Genomic DNA, 21877 nt, shown 5'->3' on the forward strand with positions numbered 1-21877 from the left:
ACAGCGTTTTGAGATAGGAAGCAGGGTGGAGAGGTAGCAGATAATTAAATGGGTAGGGGACAGGGCCAAGGAGTTTGGTCCTATCTAAAAATTCAGGGAAAAGGATGGGACTTTTTTTTTTTCCTTTTTCTGCACAAAGCCAAACCATTCTTAGGTCTGCAGCCCAGTTTTGGCAGCATGCAAAACAGTTTTCTCATTCCTGAGTTAGTGTTTGTTAAACAGATGACAAACATATTCTAGGCTGTGGGTCACTAGCTTTTATATTTTGAAGTACTTTAAAAAAAAAAAGTGGATATTTTCCCTCTAATAAATCTGAAATGCCATGATCACTCTGGATGGAGCTTGTACATGTTGGAACAGAAGAATCTTCCACAGATCCCTTGTGCCCGACGGGACCTGCCCTGGGAATCACTCTCCACCCACTCTTTGCCCACGGCAAATGTATTTTTCCATTTTATATCATGCAGAGTGGACCTCAAGAGGATGCCAACAAGTGTGTCCTTAGGCATATCCTCAAAGCAGTGACTGCTGCAAAACCAAACCAAACCAAACCAAACCAAAAATGAAGAAGCAAGAAAAAAAACCATTTCGTTGCTTAATTCTCTGTCCACATTTCACTGGCCGTTGGAAACTAAGTCAACAAATTCAACAAATTCACTTACCCCTCAAGTAGAGGAGTTCTGAGAGAGAAAATGGAAAGCCTTATTCATAGGAAGCAAGTGTGAATTGCTTTCTTTGATAGATTTCTTTCCACCTTCCAACTCTGACCACAATGAACAACTGCTTTATTTAATCTTATAAATACAATAGCCCTGCATCAGTCAACACCGTGGATTAATGAGGCTCTACGTCATATAGGTGCTGTGTTAGGCTTCTGCTGCGAGATGAGTTCTTAATACCCCCAGGTTCGGTCTGCGGAGCATTAAAGCAGGTGGTGATCGTAAGATGTACAATAAGGAGCATCCTGCAGGATAGCTGGTCCAGCCTGGCCTGCTTCAATTAGGATCAGCAGATAAGATGAACAATATTGCCTCTCTTCTACCCAAAAGAGGAGGGCAAACGAGTAAGTGGAATGTTTTCAAGTCTGTGCCACGCAGCTTAGATCCCTCTCTTAGGACACATGCCAGAAGACAAAGAAGAGATAGTTTTCACGTTTCAATATTTTAATGTTCTTTGTATTGCCGTCTGAAGTCCTTGATAATTTCTTAATCAGCTCTGTGGATCACTGGGCAGCTTGTTTCAACCATGGCAATTTGGCAGTCTCAGACAGCGTGCTTTTTGAATGAGCAATTTGACACATAGGAATTTATTGAGAAAATGGGCAGAATTTTATCCACAAGGATTTTTTTTTTTTTTTTTTTAATTCCAGCAACGTCTGTCAGAGAAAACTTGGGAGGCGCCTGGGTGGCTCGGCCAGTTAAGCCTCTGCCTTCAGCTCAGGTCATGACCCCAGGGTCCTGGTATCGAGGCCCACCTCCCCACCTCGGGCTCCCTGCTCAACGGGGAGCCTGCTTCTCCCTCTCCCTCGGCCTGTCGCTCCCTTTGCTTGGGCTCTCTCTCTGTCAAATAAATAAATAAAACCTTAAAAAAAAAAAAAAGGAAGATTAAAATGATCCAATAAAGGGAGCTGTTCCATTGATTCTGGGACACCCTTACCCTGGACATCCTAAGCCAGCATGACACAGAAATGGAATGAGTGACCTGTGAAAACGATGTTAAGTGAGAAGAGCAGGGTCCTAGAAGGAAGGATCCTTCCAGGGTAAAAATCATATCTGCCCACTTACCCACACGTATTCATCCTTTTGGAACCCAAAGGGAGGTGTGGAGTGAGAAATTACACCTTGTTGACAGCAGTCGCTTTCAGGAATGGAATGACGGGTGCAGTGTACATTTTTCCTCTTCCCTCACCCAGATTTTCTCATTTTTATAAAAGGAGCAAACTCAAGGTGCTCCTGGCTGAGAAAATACTGCAATCCCGGTAATTCCCTGATCGTCCACTAAAGGGCGCTGTGGGGCTGGAGCCCCCTGAGTTGCAGGACAAACTGCAGCCAGGCTGCTAGAAACTACACTTCACACCAGAAGTCCTTTTTTGACAGTAATTCCGGAACCATGCAATTCGCAGCGAAGGTGACAAGGCCTTGCTCAGAAATAACACTGACTTTAAATACCCTTAGAACTAGTGCGTAGTGGTCTCCAGCAGATGAGAAAGAGGAAGTTGGCTGTGGATGGCCAGTCTTCGGAGCCTTTCACAATTGGCCATTTCTTAGAAGCCCTGTTCTTTCCCCATTTTTGCTGTGGACTCAAAGGATGTGAGTGCCTTTTTGTCAGCTGATGTGAATTTGAGTGGGAAGGGCGGGGGGGGGGGGGTTAGCTAAAATCATAAACTCTCCTTAGGTGGTTTTGAGCTGCATGGTAAAGCAAATATATATGTAATGTATGTCTATAAATATACTGTTTTTTAAAAGATTTTATTTATTTATTCATGAGAGACATAGAGAGAGGCAGAGACACACGCAGAGGGAGAAGCAGGCTCCATGCAGGGAACCTGATGCAGGATTCGATCTCATGTCCCTAGGATCACACACTGGGCCGAAGGCAGGTGCTAAACCCCTGAGCCACCCAGGGATCCCTGTCTATAAATATTTTATATATATATGTATATATATATGTTTTCCTCTTCCAAATTATATAATTCCAAAATTATAGACATATAATTTTGAAGTTCCACAAAGCATTTTTAGTAGACTTTGGTTTTGGAGTTCCTGCTTATTTCTTAATTTGCTTTCCCTTCTGAGCAAACGGAGAGATAAATTCTATCTTCAAGAATTAACCAAATTCCATTTTTCACCCTCAATCTGACAATGGCTCCATGCAGGTGACGGTGCTCTCAGAGGAAGACTGTCTGGAGACCATTGCTGCCGAGCACACGATGCCATTTGTGCTGGGGGGGGGGGGGGGGGCGGGCATCCAAGTGGGAGAGGAAACAGAGCTTTCCCTTTTATCCCAGGCAGCATGTGGCTCAAATTTCTAACACATGGAAAGGAATGGAGTAATGGGTTTCTGTACCATTCGGGGGTCTTTCAGACAAATTTTCCTGTGTTAAACTGTATACTAGGCGCTGATCCTTGGTACAAGGATTCAAACTGAAACCAGGGGCACACCATCCGTGAAGAAACCTAGGTGGGGGAGACATTTATCACTAATAGGTCCAGACAAGGCTTTCATGGCCTTGACCATTCTGTCTTATGTTTTCACTTTGACAGCGTAGACCTTGCTTAAAGAGGCTGAAATGCAGTTGACAATTCACAGTCGAAGGAAGGTGCCAGAAGTTCCATATGGCTTTTATTATAAACACTCAAATTATGATAACGCAGCATTATTTTTCAACATGACAAATTGTGATCCCGTAACTAGTGTCGCTGCCTATTTGCCCTTTGGAGGCAACAGCAAGGGGGGAGAAATAGGCTTCTTCCACACAGATGAAAAACAAGCTGACACCACGAACACCTGTTTGTGTAAAAGAAGTTTCCAGATATTTCCTGAGGAACGTTTGAGCTTCAGTCTAAAATTTCTGTTTGCTGAAAATGATCTGGAGGCCTGATGAGAATAGCAAAGATATATTCGTAGTTAGGAACAAAGATCGTTCTACAAATAAGTCAATATGTAAGGCATCATCTTTCTGACTGGGTTTAGTTTCTCCCTCTGGGTGTTTTTTTAAAATTTGGAATCACTCACCTACATTTTGTTTTAATTTTGATTTTTATACCTAATACCTGGCTCAAAATTTTTTTAAAAAACTATGAAATGGTACGTCTATCTACCAATGCCACCTCCAATAGATAACCACTGTTTGAATTTTTAAGTGTATCCTTCCGGGGTTTCTTAGCACATACATAAGCAAATACAAGCATACTTTTTCATTCCTTTTTCTTTTTTTTACACAGAAGTTAATATAATACACACTCTGTTCTAGTCCATGCTTTTTTTCCAGTCAGCATGATTTTGATATCTGTACCGTTTTCTCGTTTCTAACACTTGTGTAGTATGCCAGGGTGTGGATGTGCCATGATCTAGTTCACCAAGACCCTAACAATGACATTGGGCTGGTTTCCCAACATTTGCTAGTGCCTCACTGCAATAAATAACTCCATGCATTTGTTTTTTCACACGTGTGTGAATTGGGGTTTAGAGTCAACTCTTAGAAGGGGAATTGCTAGATAAAAGAGTCTGTTCTTTTAAAAAAAAATGTTGGTGGATAATGCCAAATTGCCCTCAATCAGGACCAAACTAATTTACATTCCAATCAGCAGTGAATAAGAGTGTCTGCTTCCCAAACCAGCCTCCCAACGGAATGTTTCCAAACATTTGGATTTTTTTTTTTCCCTCTCAATCTTTCCTTTTATGGCATCTGGATTTTGAGTCGCAGTTACAAACGTCTTCTCGATCCAAAATCATAGAATATAAATATTTTCCCCCATGTTTTCTTCTAGTGTTTTTATCCATTTGGATTTTTTCTTTGCATAGGGTTGATTTAGGACATCAAGTTAATTTTTCTTTAGATGACCACCTTGCTGTCCCTGTGTCTTTTGGGAAACAGCTCTTCACTTCAAGATAGGTCTGAGGTGTCATCTTTATTGTACACTCAATTCCCCTATGTCTCTGGATAAAATGTGTTGTATAGCAGCGGGGAGCAGTAGGGACAAGAGAAATTAAAATAGGAAAACTCTTGGCAGAAAGATGATATTTGATGAAACACCTGAAGAAGGGGGTTGGTGGAGGCAGGGCAACATGGACTGCACATGCTTTTTGCCTCTGAGATAATATGGGCCTGGAGTCAACATCCAGCTCTGCTCTATGACCATACGCAAGTTATTTATCCTTTTCGTGCTTCAATTTATTATTCATCAGTAAAAAGCAAAACAAAACAAAACCTGCATATAATACACATACTTCATGAAATCCTTGTGCAAATGAAATGAGGCCTTCTAAACTAGTTTAGCAGGGCCTAACACATCAAGGTTGGTCATTATTATTATTATTACTATTATTATTATTATTATTATAGACCTTTTTTTCTCCTCATTCTACATTCCTCAAAGAATTCATGGCTGCAAAATAATCCACCACATGGAATATGTAAATATTTCTACGCATGTAGAAATATAGGTTAATGTACCTTTGAGGTTAATCTCACGTGTTAATGGCCCATGCTAATTTATTGGCCTGTTCCAGAATTGTTGGATTTTTTTTATCACTTCTTATTCTTACTCTTCTAGAACTACCCTAGAAAGCTTTTTAAGAAAAAAAGTTTTTAAATATTTTATTTATTTATTCATGAGAGACACACAGAGGCAGAGACATAGGCAGAGGGAGAAGCAGGCTCCATGCAGGAGCCCGATGCGGGACTCGATTCCAGGCCCCCCAGATCACACCCTGAGCTGAAGGCAGATGCTCAACCACTGAGCCACCCAGGTGCTCCTAGAAAATTTTTAATCTTGAAACTGTTGTAGATTCACATGCAGTTGTAAGAAATAATACAAAGAAATCCTTTTATCCAGGGTCCCTCAGTGGTAACATCTTGCAGAAGTATGATACAATATCACAATCATGATACTGACATCGGTCAAGTCCCATGGAGAACATTTCCACCGGGACAAGGACACCTCATGATGTCCCCTTCTAGGCTCATCCACTTCCCTCCCACAATCACCCCTTTCCCAACTCCTGGCAACCACTCACCTGATCTCCATTTCCATAGTTAGGTCATTTCAAAAATGGTATATAAATAGAGCCATACAGTATGTACACTCTTTGGACAGGTTTCTTTCTTTCAGCAGAATTTTCTGGACACTCATCAAGGTCATTGAGTCTATAAATCCATATTGTTCTTTGGGGCGCCTGGGAGGCTCAGCTGTTGAGCATCTGCCTTTGGCTCAAGGCATGATCCCCGGGTCCCGGGATCGAGTCCCACATCGGGCTCCCTGCATGGAGCCTGCTTCTCCCTCTGCCTGTGTCTCTGCCTCTCTCTCTCTGTGTCTCTTGTGAATAAATAAATAAAACCTTAAAAAAAAAAAACATATTGTTCCTTTCCTTCCTTTTTTATTGCTGAATACTATTCCGTGCTATGGAGAGACCTCATTTTGTTTCATCAATCCTCCGTTGAGACACATTCAGTGGTTTCCAGTTTGGGGCTATTACAAATGTAGTTGCTTATAAGCTTTCATGCGTAGGTTTTTGTGTGAATATATGTCTTCATTTCACCGGTGAAAACAGCCCAGGAATGCAATTAATTGCTGGGTTGTATTGCGGTTGTGTATTTACTTTGTCAAGAAACTGGTAAATTCTTTTCCAGAGAGGCTGTACCATTTTATGTGCCCATCAGCAAGCAATGTGTGAGTGATCTCGTTTTTCTGTCTCCTTGGCAGCACTTTTTTTGGTCAGTGGCTCATCTGTTTCCAAGTCTAGGATCGATGAGGCAAACAGACATCCCAGGGCACTCCCCACTGCGTGGTTCCTCCATTCCCTAGCCGGTCTGTCTTCTCCTCTTCGCCTTGCAGAGAGAAACCTGGGATTTCCCATTGTGCTCACTGGGAGGATCAGGAAACGTTCATATTCTCTATCTTTCTGAAAGCAGAAGTCAGGTCCTCTTTAAAAGCCAGTAGAAGAAGAAAAACCATTTCAGGGAAAGGGCTCAAGTTCAAGCTTGAGGATCTCAAGGTGAAAGGCCACTGGGGAAGCTCACACTGGGGAAGATCCCCAGCCGACCAACCCCCTCCTTGCCCTGAGCAGGGGGGCTTACCCTCGGCTGCTGTCCAAGACTCGAGAGCCTGCTGCATCTGGGAAATCAGAGGGGCAGAGGTCAGCATCTTCAGAGATGTCAGGAGGAGATGCCAGGGCGTGGAGGAGAGGGTTGGAGGGCTCCTCCGTTCCTGGAGCCCTGTGGAACTGTTTCTCCTCCATTCAGAGTGGTTTACCCTGGGGAAAGAGGTACTAATGCTCATCCGCCGCCCTCAGGGGATAGCCGTAGTGGCAGGTTTTCCGTGATGGTCCCCTAAACCCATGGGGACCACCCAACCTCCCACCAATCCATTCCCCCTTCGATGGACTTCACTGTGTCCCATGGTATCTCCAGGAGGTTCCTAAGTGTTCCCTGGGTGTCGACGTTAGTGGAACTGAAAAACCTAACCCCGAACCTTCCCCAGCCCTGTTCCCTCCTCATCCTCTCTGCATTTTTCATGCTCTTGTCTCTGGCTAAAGTTCACCCCACCCCACCACCACCACCTCCACTGGTCTACCTGGGACAGGCTCCATGGCCAAGGGCAAACACTCTTCACCCTCAGGCCTTCGCCTCCCTCTTTTCCAGTTGTTCTCAGCCCCGAGGCACATGGCCATCCCCTGGGGTTCTGCAGACCTCCAGAAATCCTCATTTAATTGGTCTGAATAGGTTTGGGCATTGGCTTAAAAACTGCCCAGGTGGTTGGTTCTACTCTGCAGCCCGACTAAGCGTCCGTGAGCCAGAGGGGCACACTTGCCTTTTAATCAGAGGACTGTCCTCTCTCTCAGCCTTTATCCACTACGAGACTGGCAGCAATAGGAAGACTGTGGAATCACTAATATTCGCTGAATGCTTAGCAGGTGCTACCCCTTGTCCTGAGTCCTTTTAGTGGACCATCCCATTTCCTGCCCCCATGACCCTAAGAGGCGGGTGCTGCTCACTATTCTCCTTTTATAGATGAGCACACCGGTGCACAGATGTTAGAGAACATGCCCAGGACTGCACAGGTGTGGATGGAGGAGCAGGGAGTTGAGTCTGGGCCGCCGGCTAACAGGAACCCGGGCTAACACTCTGTGGTCTCTCTGCAACCTGGGCCTAGTCCGAGTTCCCCCATAGTTAGTGAACGAAGATGAGGAAATGAGTGAATGGAGATCACTCTGTCCGAGGCCACACTGTAAGGCAGACCTAGTGGGGCGTTTCTCAGTTACATTTATTCCTTGTACCGCCTTCGTAATGGCTCATCTCCCAAAACACCTGTTTGATTATTTATGTAATAGTTTTTTTTTTATCTCAAATTGTATTTCAAGTCTTCTTTTTACTCAGCTACACCTAAGCAAAAATATCCATAGTACCAAAGGTTCGAGGCTAGGAATATTTTTTCGACAGCACACTGAAACACGAACTTGGTGTGGGCGCGTGCACACGCACCACCTAAAACAAAATCACGGCACCTGTAGGTACACCTGCACTCATCTGCTATAAACAGAATTTTCAGCCATCCTTCTGCCTTCACAATGTGGATCTGAATTATATCTTGAATTAAAAAAAAGTTCAACTCATTCTAGAACCCGTGTTTTTGTTTTGTTTTGTTTTTGTTTTTGTTTTTTAAAGAGCATCTCTTCCAAAACAAAAACAGTGTTTGCCTAGAATGAACTAGAAATCCTAACAAGTTTGTTAAGGTCGTGGATTTTAGCTGCTTTTAGTTTTATGTAGTTCCAGATCTTTATTGAGGCATTTCTCAAGAAGTATCTCTCTGTTTAGAAACAGTGCTGGGGCTGAGGGAACCCTGGGGAATACATGTGTTATTGTTACCTTTTGGAATATTCATCAAAATGTGTGTGGGGTTTTATTTTTATTTTTAGGGCCATTTCACAAAAGCCCCCAAAATAGCAGACTATTTTAATGCATAATCTTCTGGCCTGGCCTCTGGCATTAGGCTAGTCTTGTGTACCAAACTTATATGCCAAGTGAGTGCCGAGGGGAACAGGTGTATAGAAACTCAGAGAAGGGAATGCATAGATGCTGTGGATTTCAAGACCCAGAAAGATGTCCGTGAAGAATGGATGGGTTTGAGGTAACCTGCCCTAGCCCAGGGTCATAGGCATAGAGATGGGTAAAGGAATACAGGTTTGGAATGCATCCTGCCCTCCTGCGTGAGTTAGAGGAGAAAATCAGTCCCTATACTACATTCCTTGCACCAATAAACTCCCAGATCCCCAAAACAGAGCTATTATTTTAAAACATCAGTACTTTTAGGGGCATCTGGGTGGCTCAGTCAGTTGAGCATCTGACCCTTGGTTTTGGCTCAAGTCATGATCGAGTCCCACTTTGGGCTGCTCTCACAGCGTGCAGTCTGCTTGAGATTCTCTCTCTCTCTCTCTTTCCCTTGGCCCCTCCCCATGCTCTCTCTCTCTCTCTCTCTCTCTCTCTCTCTAAAATAGGTAAATAAATCTTTAAAAAAAATCAGTACTTTTGAAAAGTTGGTATGATTTGCACTGTGGGGCTCGTGGCAAGTCAAACAGAGTCTCTGGGGATAATGTACAGATCGTTAGACTAGGTGACCACAAAGTTGGGAAATATTGGCATCACACACAACCTCTTTGTAGAATTGGGAGAAAAGGGGTTTTGTTCAGGATGCAACGTGCACTGCTGTGTTTGTTACCCTCTAGCTCCAAACAATGTCCCTCCAACTAACTGCAAATGCTGAATATGTTAGAAAGCAGAGGAGGGGAAGGAAGAGTGAGTCTCATAAGCTCCTGATTGTTCTGCACACCCGTGGGCAGAAGAAGTATGGCTGGAATTAGGGGGTAAGGGAGAAAGGGGTGCGAAGCCAGAGTATCACTGTGAGAGTCTGCATTCAACAAGTAGGCCATGGTGAAAACTCTGTTTTACACCTAGGACATAGCTGGCAGCAAGGGGAGAGAAGCACAGGAGATCCCCACCGTGAGTGGCTCTGTCCCCGGGAACCCAGAAGAACGGGATCCTGCAAAGGAGGACCCCCAGACAACAAACACAACCGAGAATAATAATTCCATCATGAGCTTCTTTAAAACTCTGGTGAGTGGTTGCCTCCCCTTCTTTCCTTATTCTATTGCTCAAAAGTTCTGTTAATTATATATATTATATAAAATTTTATATATATAAATTATATTATATACTTATAATTATAAATATATTTTATATAAATATATTTATATAAATTATACATATTATAAATTATAATATAAATATAAAATATAATTAATATATAATTTATTATATATAATAATGGGTACAACATATGATATATAAATTACATTTATATATAATATAAATATATTATACTTATTAATGTAATAATATAATTACATTATACATATATAATAATGTAATTGTATATTAATGTAATATATAAAATTATATTACATATTAATATAAATATAATATAATTTATATATAATATAAATATTTATATATTTGGTTTTGGTTTTTTAAAAAACAAAAACAGAGCAGCTCACTTCCACTTTAAATTGCAGCTCACCTCCTTCTCATTTCCAGTGGCTAATTTGTACTATATTCCTATATTCTCAGATCTCTCCACACACAATTAAAGACTAACATGATAAAAAACCAAAACCAATAATTTATATATTTTTAATATATTTATATATATTTATAATATTTATTATATTATATATAATATAATTATATTATATATTTATATATTATATTAAATATAAATATAAATTACATTTATATATCATATATCATATATAAATATATATGGGTAATATATACCCATTATTGTATTGAATGGGGTATCATGATGGGGCCGCTGGAACATTGGAGAAGGGGGATGAGATGTGCTTTGCAAGGGAATTGTGTCACATTGAGCTCTCAGAGAGGGAACCCTCGGAGCTGGGAACTTTGGCATAAACAGCGAGTGCCCAAGCTGGGTGACATGGGCTGTGTTGTCATGGAACTCTACTGTGCTTGCATGTCTATGGCCATTGATCATACACGTGATTGGAAAATACCTCCTTTGAGCTGTCGACCTATCAAAGCACTTCTGCCACTGGAATGGCAAATAAACTAGAAATCACTTCCTATTCTGTTACAACTGAACCTACCGTTTTAACTGCCCACGGGCAGGGACCGATGGCTTGGAATGCTTGCTTGTCTCTGACTCCTCAAGGTAGCCACAGCCTGGCACATGTCCGACATGCAAGAGGACTGAATGAATCAGTGAATGAATCCATGAATGCATAATCAAAGGGACAGCTCCAAGTGTGTTTGGGTTCTTTCCAAAGCCCAAGACGAACATTGGAAGGTAACAACAAGTCAGCAGAATGTTCTGCAAACACCAAAGGGTTGTGCATTTGTTTGGATTAGTGGTAGAAGTGATGGAAAGTCCGTGACCTTCGAGGAGACAGTTTTGAATGTGGTCAAGCTCTTAGTGAACGTATAAGGTCTGATGCATTTTATGATAAAACATTAATTTTTAAAAAACTTTTTTGTACCTAGAAAATTCTCTAGAAGTCCATGGCTTTCTACTCAATGGGGTAAAACACTTTTGTACTGAAAAGGACTTCTCACCACATTCTTCACCTGCAGAGTGAACCACGCTCCCCGCCTCCCCCCCCCCAAAATGGTGTATCTATGCAATCAAATCACCCTAAGGAGCTAGCTATGATTTTTAATATTTTGTTTTCTTAAACTTTTAAGGTTTCGCCAAGCAAAGCTGAGACAAAAAAAGATCTGGAAGACACGGTAGGTAGTTTGAAGTATGTTCGTGTTTGGATTTGTGTCTGAGGTTGGATTTGGATTTGTGTCTGTTGCTTGGTTTCTTGAATTTTGTGGGGTGGGTGGGTGTGTACATATATATTTATATACATACTTAGCAATTTAATAGTGCTGCTCGATTATCTTTAAAATGTTTCATTTGTGTCAGTGGTATTTTAATGAAAATTTCAGTGGAAAGCCTAAAATATATGCTAAGTCTGGATACATAATGTCACAATAACCAATTTCATATATGAAATAAGAACAGAAGACTAATAACCATATATCATGTTAGTCTCTAATTGTGTGTGGAGAGATCTGAGAATCCAGGAATATAGTACAAATTAGCCACTGGAAATGAGAAGGAGGTGAGCCGCAATTTAAAGTAGAAGTGAGCTGCTCTGTTTTTGGTTTTTAAAAAATATGTTCTGTGTTTTTCATGTAATTTGGGAAAAATAAATCTCCGCCACAAAGGCAATTGTTTGGTGAAATGAAAGAGTCACCATGGGACACTTGCCAAGGGAAGGAATGTTTAGAGTTAGGATGCTCTAGAGAGTCTAAATTTATTCACTGTCATCCTAGAAATCCAACCAATTCCCCTCAAATTGTGTTTGGAACAACTACTTTCTAGAGTTGTTTTCCTTTACACTTGACAGAACTGATTATCCCTTAATGGAACACATGGTTTAACTTTCACGGGAATCGTGAGGAAAGTTTAACTTGGTGACAGATAAGTGTCTTGTGCCCTTCTTTTGATAACTGAAAGTGCTTTGAAAGACACTGGGACCCAATAAATGGCTTGGCCAACCCGGCACATCTGTTACCAATATTTGAAGGGGCCAGGTTGGGAAAAGGATCCTAGAATTTATCTCAAGGCCTAAGTTTGAGCTCTAGTCCAGCCACACAGTGGCTATGTGATGTGATCCAAATCCATCTGAATCCAAATCTCAACATCTGCAAAACCAGGACAAGAAAAATTCTGTCTCCCCACCCCAGCATTGGATGAAGGTGTGCAATGCCTGGTACCATGGAACTCTATTCAAATGTAGGTGATCCCTATTTCCATAATGGCCGCAGGATGTATTGAACGCCGTGATTACATTTGCAGTGTCTTGACTGGTTCTTCTACAATGTTCTTCTTCCATTAGAAAAAAAATATACCTCTGAGGTATCTATATGTGTTTTCCTATAAAATTAGTCTTTTGCTACAAGGCAGCTAGGGTCAAGTTCAATGAATAGTTGGGTCCAAATGTTTCTCTTTTGATTCTTGTGTCTTGCATTGTTTGAAGCCCCATAGTCAGCACAATAGGCTATAAACAGTGGGGTATGTGGGTGTGTTGTGTGGCTTCCCAGGTGACCTGATGCACTCATTCTCCTCAGCTGCCCATGCACCAAGACTCTTCCCCACCAGAATGTGGCCCCAAGTGCACATATCCAGCTGATAAAATCTCACTACCTTGCCCAGAGAGATCAGGGTCACTGCTAGCAGAGCAGAGTCTCAGGGGAGGGTTTGTGAATGTAGGTTGTCTATGACACAAACCACCTCTTTCCACAAACCTGCATTCTTAACATCCTTTCTTTGTACAAAACTTCTTGGATTCTTGCTTTTGGAGCATCTACACTGTTCATCTTCGCATTTGGCCCTGACAATTTTGAGCACACTCCACACCCTGCACAAAATCCCCAGCCATTTGTAACTTGAGTCGACAATTCTGAATGGTTGTTGCTGGGCTGTTTCAGCTCCAATCTCCCCCAACTTTGGCTCAGTGGAGTGGCGCATGGTAGACACTTCTCCTGTCTGGGAGATCTGCCCATAGAGAAGCCAGCTGGAATTTTTGCGGGTAACACTGCTCCCCTGAAGTTCCTAAGATTGGTTGGAGAAAGCAAGCCACTCGAGGCAGGGTTTGCCTTGACTCCAGGATGCAAAAATAAATTTGTTGTTTTCATGTATCTTTTTCTTTCCCATGACAATAGCATTTAGATATTTAAAACTATCAAATAAGAACTGTGCTCTCTCTTTTTCATCTGAAAAAGACGGAGTTTAGATGTCCTGTCATTGTCTTTAGCAAATGGAGCTGTGTTAATCTGGGTCATTTAAATAGGTCACCCTGATGAAAAGCAACTGTACTTGAAATGGACTGTGAATATGCTGTGTAGCAAATTGTCTTGGAGAGTCTCAAAAAGAGAAACATCCGCCTGATTGAATGCTGTGGTTGAGAGGTGGGGGTGATATAGCAGAGTTAATTGTCAAAGTCCTTCAATGCGCTTCAAAGCAACAGGGGGGAAAATGGATTTTGTTTAAAAACAAAGTTCTAAAGGCGTCACTGCTGTTGCCCAAAAGGCATCCAAAGCAGAAAGTGTCTGTGATGGCCAAGCAGGACAGAAGACCTGTGAGAACCAAGCTAAAGGCACCAAGAAAAAGCACCTGCACAGCCCCAGGCTAGGATTTGCGTTTAGAAAATTCCTTAGGCATAAGGTCTGTATCTTGTTCAATTAGAAAGAAAAAAAGAAGAAGAACCCTGGTCTTCATCACATGGTACATGTGGCTGTCCTTTGTCCCCTCAGCTCCTCTTCAGGGAAGACAGCCTTGTGTGGGTGGGGTCATGAAAGGGAATTAAAAATGATGTGAATCAAATTTCATTGATTCTTTTAAGTCTCCGTAATTACAAACCGACATCTGACTAGTTTTTTCCTAGTGTGGACCAGGGTTCTGAGATTATGCTTCTAACTTAGTGTTTCCCAAATGTCGAAAGTATGCATACCATCTTCACCATTTTCATCACATATAGTATTCAGTAGTTGATCTTTTTATATTACAATGGACTCATATCTTATTTAAAGATATCTTTAAAGAAAGCTTTATATTATAACATACATGGAAAACTGGAGTCATTTTTCATAAAGAGGTAACCATTAATATGGCTAATAAAAGAAATAATTACATTCTAGCTTTATTAAGATGCAATTTGCCAGCAATAGAAAAATGTTAAAGATGTACGAGCATCAGACTTTTTCCTCCGAATGTTCTTAGAAAGATTAGATGAGAGTTGGAAAGGAAAAAAAAAAATGTTTTCTCCATTTTAATGTTTTTTAACGTGGTATCTCTGCTCGACCTAAAATTATCTGTGATCCCACCAATGGTATGCTTCCTACAATTTGGGAAATACTTTTCTAACCTCAAGAAAATAATTTTATCTTTCTGTGGTCTGTTCCATCCATTCTCTGTCTTCACAAGCTCATACTGACCCTAAACAAAAGCCCAAGCACAACAAAAACAATGAATGAAAGCAGAGCAAATTCTATCTCCATGTCCTCTCCAAGTGAGGGCAGCACAGAAGTGAATTTTCGAGGTTTCACTTTTTTAATGTCTAAGAAGATGCCAGTGTTTGCCTGAAACCAGTGGTTAAGATCCCTGAACTGAGCCAGCATGCTTGGACATTTGTTTAAAACATCAACCATTCACCACTAAGTTGAATAAACTTATTTAAAAAAAAAAAAAACACTACCCCAGCTGGATGTTAAAACCCCAGGATTGTGCATGCAAATAAAAACTCCATAGAAAGATCTCCTGGCTGAATCTATATTTGCATAAGCAAACTATGTTATGAAGTTACCCTTTAATTTCCATACAGGCTTATTTTGTTTTCTAAAGACAGAAGGGGTGGAAGGATAGAAATTGCAATAGGGGTGGTAGAGATTAAAAAGTGGTACCACTGTACATGGGACACCATTTGGTAACTGCTAGTGAAGTGTGTCATAGACCTTGTGCAGAGAAACCCAGCTGAATTCCCACTTGGGGCCTCTGTGAGTTGGGGGCCTTGAAAGTTTACAAAGTGTGCGACTTTCCCCCTCATATCTGTACCTCAGATGGCATTCTTTTCATGCACAGCTTAGTTTCCAGAATCTCTTTCCTCCACAAAGGGGGGACCACCCACGTTCCCTATTCCCAAGGTCTCCCCAGACCACTGGCCTCACCTCCTGACACTGAGTTGGGTTTTGGGCAAAGAGAGGTTTCAGGGGAACGCTGGAGCTGGGTGGGTCGGGAGGTGATGGTGGTAGGAGCAGCTCCCCTTTCCGGACTTTAAGGTTTTGCCTTTTTTAGGTAAAGTAAGGAGATACTTCCCAAATGTTCTCAGTTCTCATTCACGCGGCAGTTTGGTAGAGCTTCTTGGCTTTTACCTCATTTTGTAATTCTGTCATCCAAAAAGATAAGAAAATAGGGCCATTAAAACTGAGCACACAGATTGTCGCATGGTTACAGGAGGTGTGCTGCTCATCCTCAATTTCGTTGTAACCTAGTACGGAAAAGAGGAAATCCAAGAAAATTTAAGGATAAAAACATCATCTGCTGGTTTTGCAATTAAAAAAATAAAATGCAGTGGTGACTGATTGTGATCAACCCCTAGATTCATTTCTCCGTATTTCACTTTTTCTTCCTGTAAAAAGGATTTTCTTAAAAATGTTTTTTCTTAGCTTAAAAAAGTGGGGAGTCCCAGAATTAATAAGTGAAATAAGCTTATAATTATAAATAATGAAAGTGTCAGCTTTCCTTTGCTAAACTGAGATCTTTTTCTCTTGGCTTAACCACATGCTATGCTTCAGAATCAGACTTCTTCACATGTTCTTCAAACATTGAACATGACAGCATGCACACAAGGCAAGGCATTGTTTGAGGGTATTAATTTATTTTTTTTTCTTTTTGCCATGCCCAGAAATGCTCCTCTCCCCACTCAGGTTTTCCTGATTCCAGCTTGTCTGCAGGGCAGCTAAAATATTAGTGGCTGGCTCATGTGATTCATAAGCTCTGCCGCACATTCATTGTTTTCCACTTCTTGGTGCAATGTTTACACATCTAACTAACCCCTCCCCTCTCCCAGCCCCAAATGTGAAACAAGAAGAAAATGTAGTGGGGAAGAAGGTAAGGTCATTTGCTCTGCAATCTCCAAATCTAATATGTTAGAATTTCATGGGTGGCCTTGCCAGATAAAATACAGACGCTCAGTTACATCCAAATTTCAGAAAGCAGATAATTCCTCAGTATGACTATAAAAAGGCCCCTGGCAGTTCTAGGGACATACATTCTTATGCTTCAAAATTATTCTGCCCTGATCTGAAATTCGAATTAACTAAGTATCTCATATTCTTATTATTGAGAGTATTGGCTACACATCCGGCAACCCTCTCCATGAGACTGACTCCCAAAGCACAGAGTTTTTGTGATCTCTTCCATAATGCAGACAAAGAGTATTAATTCAGTTGATGCTGGCGGAATGCCATCTGGGGTGCTTCTTTGGGAAGTGAAGAATTGGGTGGACAGGGAGAAAAGACTACTGGTCGTCTCTGGCTCCATAGCCCGGTAAGGAAGGGGAGGGTAGATAGACACATAACATGGCAGGGTCCTGTGTGGGCATTTCTCTCTGGTCCTCTCTATACAATTATTTAGTTATTTATTTAGTGCCTATTTTGTGGCAGACACTGGGCCTGATGGGAGCTAGGGAGGTAATGATGTCCAAAGCAATGGCTCTTCCCCTCAAAGCCAACGAGATGCATATTCAACAAACAACTGCACGGATATATTACAGTTGTATTATTCTATATCTAGTAGAGTCATCTCCTTGTTATGTTCTTCAAGAGTCTCTGGGCATTTTCCCAGTGCAGAGAAGAAAAGTGCCCATTTCCCAATGAAACTGATGAGTGTAGATGTGTCTCTCAATCTTTTTGACATTATCACCTTCCCAATGTGAAGCTTTTTAAGCTATTTTCCCCCTGGATGGGTACAATAGCGTAGGGAGTGGGGAGATCTTGGTTTGTTGGAGGGAGTATAGGACGGAGGAGGTAGTAAGAGCTTGAGTTTTGGTATCAGGTTCCTGGGATTTTTTTTTTAAGATTTTATTTATTTATTCATTCATGAGAGACAGAGAGAGAGAGAGAGAGGCAGAGACACAGGCAGAGGGAGAAGCAGGCTCCATGCAGGGAGCCCGATGTGGGACTCGATCCTGGGTCCCCAGGATCATGCCCGGGGCTGAAGGCGGCACTAAACCGCTGAGCCACCCAGGCTGCCCAGGTTCCTGGGATTTTTATGTCAACTCTGTCCCCTTATTGGTGTAGTGGTGGGAAAGCTTTTGAGCCAACTAGGACCAAAATTTCTCTATCTGTAAAATGAACATAATAATTAGTCCCTTCCTCATAGAACTGTTGTTAGAACATTCAATGGTTTAGAACAGTGCCTGGCACTGGTACCTTTGATTGGGATTATTAAATCAAAGTTAAAAGTTGGAAATTATATCCTTTATATTTATTTTAACCTCCTTTAATTTCACATTTGGGTTGATAAAATAGTACACGCTTATAATATAAACAAATATGCATGTATTAGAGGTGTATGTTCAAACTGTTTTTACTGATGGGAACATGATCAAACCTATTTGAAGACCCATGGCCTTAACACAGATTAATGTCCTCACAGTAAAGTACCTCTTACCAGCACCTTGATTCCTAATGACTTACATGAACATAAAATATTCTTTTGCAAAGGGAAAATATCTTGACTTTTTCCAAAATTTTAACACAAATCTCATTCGCATAGAATCTTTATAAGTACAGAAAATTTAAAAAAGAAAATTAACATGCGTAACCCTAGCCTATGCTTATAAAAAAGAGATCTTTCACACTTTTGAAATCCTGAGATCAGTCTAATTTTTTTTTTTAAACTCTGTAGGGTGCTGAAAAGTCGCCTGCTACTTCATCCGACGTCAAGTCAGACAAAGCGAACTTTATATCCCAGGAGACCAGAGGAGCAGCCAAGAACCCTACATCCACAGACACTGCAAAGGAAGCTGCCAAGGAAAAGGGAGGTCCCACCTCTCTGCCTCTGGGCAAACTGTTCTGGAAAAAGGTAAGTCCTGTTTTCAAGACCTGCAGAGTAGTTGGGGCTAGGGTGACTGGAGAAATTATTTCAGTTGGGCTAATCCATGTGCTCACAAAGTACAGAGTTTATTTTTTCTTCCCCAAAATGACTCAACTAGCCATTGAGTTGAAGACTTGTCATTTACTCCTGGGAAGCGTGAAGTGCCTATGGTGTTAGAAGCATGTGCTTCATGGGAAAGAAAAGGAAATAAACAAGTAGATTTTTTCATTCTTGGAGTCACTCCGGTTCATGACAGACAGTTGTGGTATTTCATGATTTCATTTTCTTTCCAAAATGGCTTAGTACTCTGGCTTCCTCCTGGATTCCTCTGAGACTGGCCACCCCCCCACACCGACCCTGGCAAGCTGAACCACCTCTGAGCTCCCTCTCTCTTTTCCCAGCAAGACATAATCAGTCATTATGAACCACGAAAGCTTACTCTCCTTTTGGAAAACCAAGGTGTCCACCATTCACCACCAGGACAAGCACACCATGTGCTCTGGGAGAGGAGCATTCAAAATATTGTCTATTTTTTTTCCTTCTAAACTAAGGTGGCATACAAGGGAGTTTGGTGGGTGGGGCTGAGTCAGTCTGAGAGCTATCCTCAGTCATCATTGCTGAGCACACCCCAGCTGCCACACATGTTCAGAACTCTTGCCTCTTTTAAATGTGGCCAAAAGATGAGCAAGAAGTTGTGGGTGAGACAGTGGAACATAATTCATAGAGCTGAAAAAAAAATCTAATTAGTAATTTCTTCAAAACATCCATGCCACTTAGCATGCAGCACATGCTGCAAGTCAGGTAATGAACACAGATGCCCCTACAGTGCTTGCTTTATTCTTTGGTCCAGAATCCAGCTGGATTCTAGAACTCTTTTCTGTTGGCTTTCCATTGTACAGAAATCTTCCTTCTGGGTTCAGCCCAGAACACAAACTTCAATACTTAATGAAAACTTTGGGTGATGTCATTTGGCATTCTGTTCTAATCCTCCTTCCTTCCCAACCACCAATTACTTATTTTTAAAAATCTTTTATCAGCAATATAATGTAGGGAAAAGTTCCCAAGTGAATCATATGTGCATACTGGTGGCCAGGAAGATGACTTAGGCAACCCACATTCAAACATCCTTTATTTTAAAAATTATATATACTTAAAATGCATTAGAAACACTGAGCTAGCACATTAAACTCAAGATTTAATAGACATTTTGCTTGAGGTGAGACTATATATATATACATTTAGGTTAAGAAGTAATCCAATTAAAAGAAAAGTGTCACACAATGGATGTATTGATCTTAAGTACATGATCGTAAATTTGGATCCTCCAAGGAGTGACACAGATGGGATCGATATACAATAGATTTACCGTAGGAAAGCACCGTGAAGGATAAAGGGGAGGGGACAGGAGTAGGGAGAGGGAGCCTTCAGACCACAGTGAGGGTCTGACACGGCCAAAGGGAGAGAGGGAAGGAAGGAGGAGAAGGTTGGAAAAGCCAGGGACTAAGGGTGGTGCTGAGCCAATGGCAAATCCCAAGTCCCGTGTTGAGCAAGAATGATTCCAGAATCACCTGGGAGCAGGCAGCAAGAACACAGCCTCAGCATTAGCTCTGTAGCGGATGCCAAGGGGTGCAGGCCAGGAGCTGCCCTTCTAGTGGGGAAATCTGAGCAGTAAACACTCCATAGTTGCCATAGATGGTACATGAAATGTGGCCAAAACCATATAGGAGGCTGGCAAATGACTGAAGCTTGAGGAACACTTATGTAAGTTTGGAATTGGACAGATGAGCCCTGATGAGCTGCCTCAGTTTCCTCATTTGTAAAATGTAGATAATAATAGTACCTCATCATAGAAATGAAGATCAGATGAAATTATGCCTGCAAAACCCCCAACTTCATGCCTAGAGTAAAAGTGACCAGTGAATGGCCCTTTGGACCTATGTCATTTTTCTCCCGTGTGCTCAGGAGGCTGGATACACTGACCATGGCCACCTCTCAATCTCTCCATACCCTCTGATTTGGGGAAGTTTCTGAGCTACTAAGCCACAAATACTCCATATTTCCTTATCTTTGGGGCCTATAAGGCATACATTGGTTCCTTTTTGAAATTCAAGCTATCTCCATTGGGGGAGGCGGGGGAAGAGGACCACTTGACATTCTTTCCCTAATGGTCGAATTTCATGTAGTTAGTTCAGTCTCGCTGTTTTTTTTATTTTTCACCATTATCTGGCTTTATTTCTTTAGTAGATTATAAAAATCATGAAGAGAAGCTAAAACTCAAATCACCCATAAATCTTACTTTTCCTTCCTCCGTCCGACCAGAAAGAACAGCTCTCTATGGAAGTAAAATAGGAACGATTCACTCATGCAAGCGTATTTGAAGTCTCCTTTCTGCAGAGACGCTTTTGTGCTAAATGCTTTGTGCTAAGGCATTAAAAAGATACCAGCAAACAGATTGCTGCCCTTTGGTAGCTTACACTCTCAAGGGGTGAGGGGACTTATGTTCTAGTCAAAAACAAAAAGAACATGGTGTCTACAAACCATCTGCATATACAACATCTTCATTTTCTTTTATTTAAATTAGATAAGCTTTGGTTATAAAATCACTCTTGTAAAAATTCTGAAAAGCAAACAGAGAAATGCTAAAAAAAATCTTGATCTTTCCACTAACCCAAGCTCTCTTTCTTCTCCTCTTTTAACTGGAAAGCTTTTATTTATTTTTTTTAATTTATTTTTTATTGGTGTTCAATTTGCCAACATATAGAATAACACCCAGTGCTCATCCCATCAAGTGCCCCTCTCAGTGCCCATCACCCAGTCACCCCCAATCCCTGCCCACCTCCCCTTCCACCACCCCTAGTTCGTTTCTCAGAGTTAGGAGTCTCTCATGTTCTGTCTCCCTCCCTGATAAGCTGACTTTGAACCATATACATCTAGAATGTGAACATCAGGAATAAAATTGTACCCCTAATGTGCTGTGGACAGGAAATTCTAAGTTACTTTGATTTATAGTCTTGATTGCTGAAGTCATTCTGATTATAAGACAAAAATAACACAAATAGCCTTTGAGAAAATTAGTTTCAAATTAGTTGTATTTGCCAAAAAATGTTTAAAATTCAATATCCTGGAGGACTTATGTCCCTTATTGTTCTGAGTTCTCTGGGGTACCATTTGCTCTGTGACCTCACAAAAGTTACTCATCCTGTTCACGTTTTCTTTTCTTCATCTGTTGAAGGAAAAGGGTTGGAATAGATGATCTTGAAAATTCTGGTATGTGGCAAATCTCACATTCCAGACAGAACCAGAAAGATTGGACTGCATAGCCTTGGACAAACTGCTTTACCCCTCAAAGCCTCTGTTTCCTTTTGTGTAAATAGCGACACATTTATCTCACTGTGCCGTTATGACACTCCATTAAGTGTACACAGAGAGACCCT

The 21877-nt window shown here is 41.4% G+C and overlaps 1 protein-coding gene across 6 annotated transcripts in view; it reads left to right on the top strand.

Annotated features, from left to right (window-relative positions):
- Nucleotides 1-21877, top strand: part of BCAS1 (brain enriched myelin associated protein 1) — a 97967-nt gene that overhangs the window by 46100 nt on the left and 29990 nt on the right. For 5 of the 6 annotated variants that reach the window (XM_026014613.2, XM_072735548.1, XM_026014612.2 and 2 more), the window contains exons 5-7: nt 9674-9832; nt 11480-11524; nt 18255-18431. In XM_026014613.2, coding sequence (XP_025870398.2) covers nt 9674-9832; nt 11480-11524; nt 18255-18431 — 381 coding nt within the window. Of the gene's footprint in view, nt 1-9673; nt 9833-11479; nt 11525-13877; nt 14013-18254; nt 18432-21877 lie in introns of all 6 variants that reach the window. The other variant, XM_072735547.1, reaches the window with a different exon arrangement.

The sequence above is a fragment of the Vulpes vulpes genome, chromosome 14 (genome assembly GCF_048418805.1).
Source record: "Vulpes vulpes isolate BD-2025 chromosome 14, VulVul3, whole genome shotgun sequence".
Lineage (NCBI taxonomy): Eukaryota > Metazoa > Chordata > Mammalia > Carnivora > Canidae > Vulpes > Vulpes vulpes.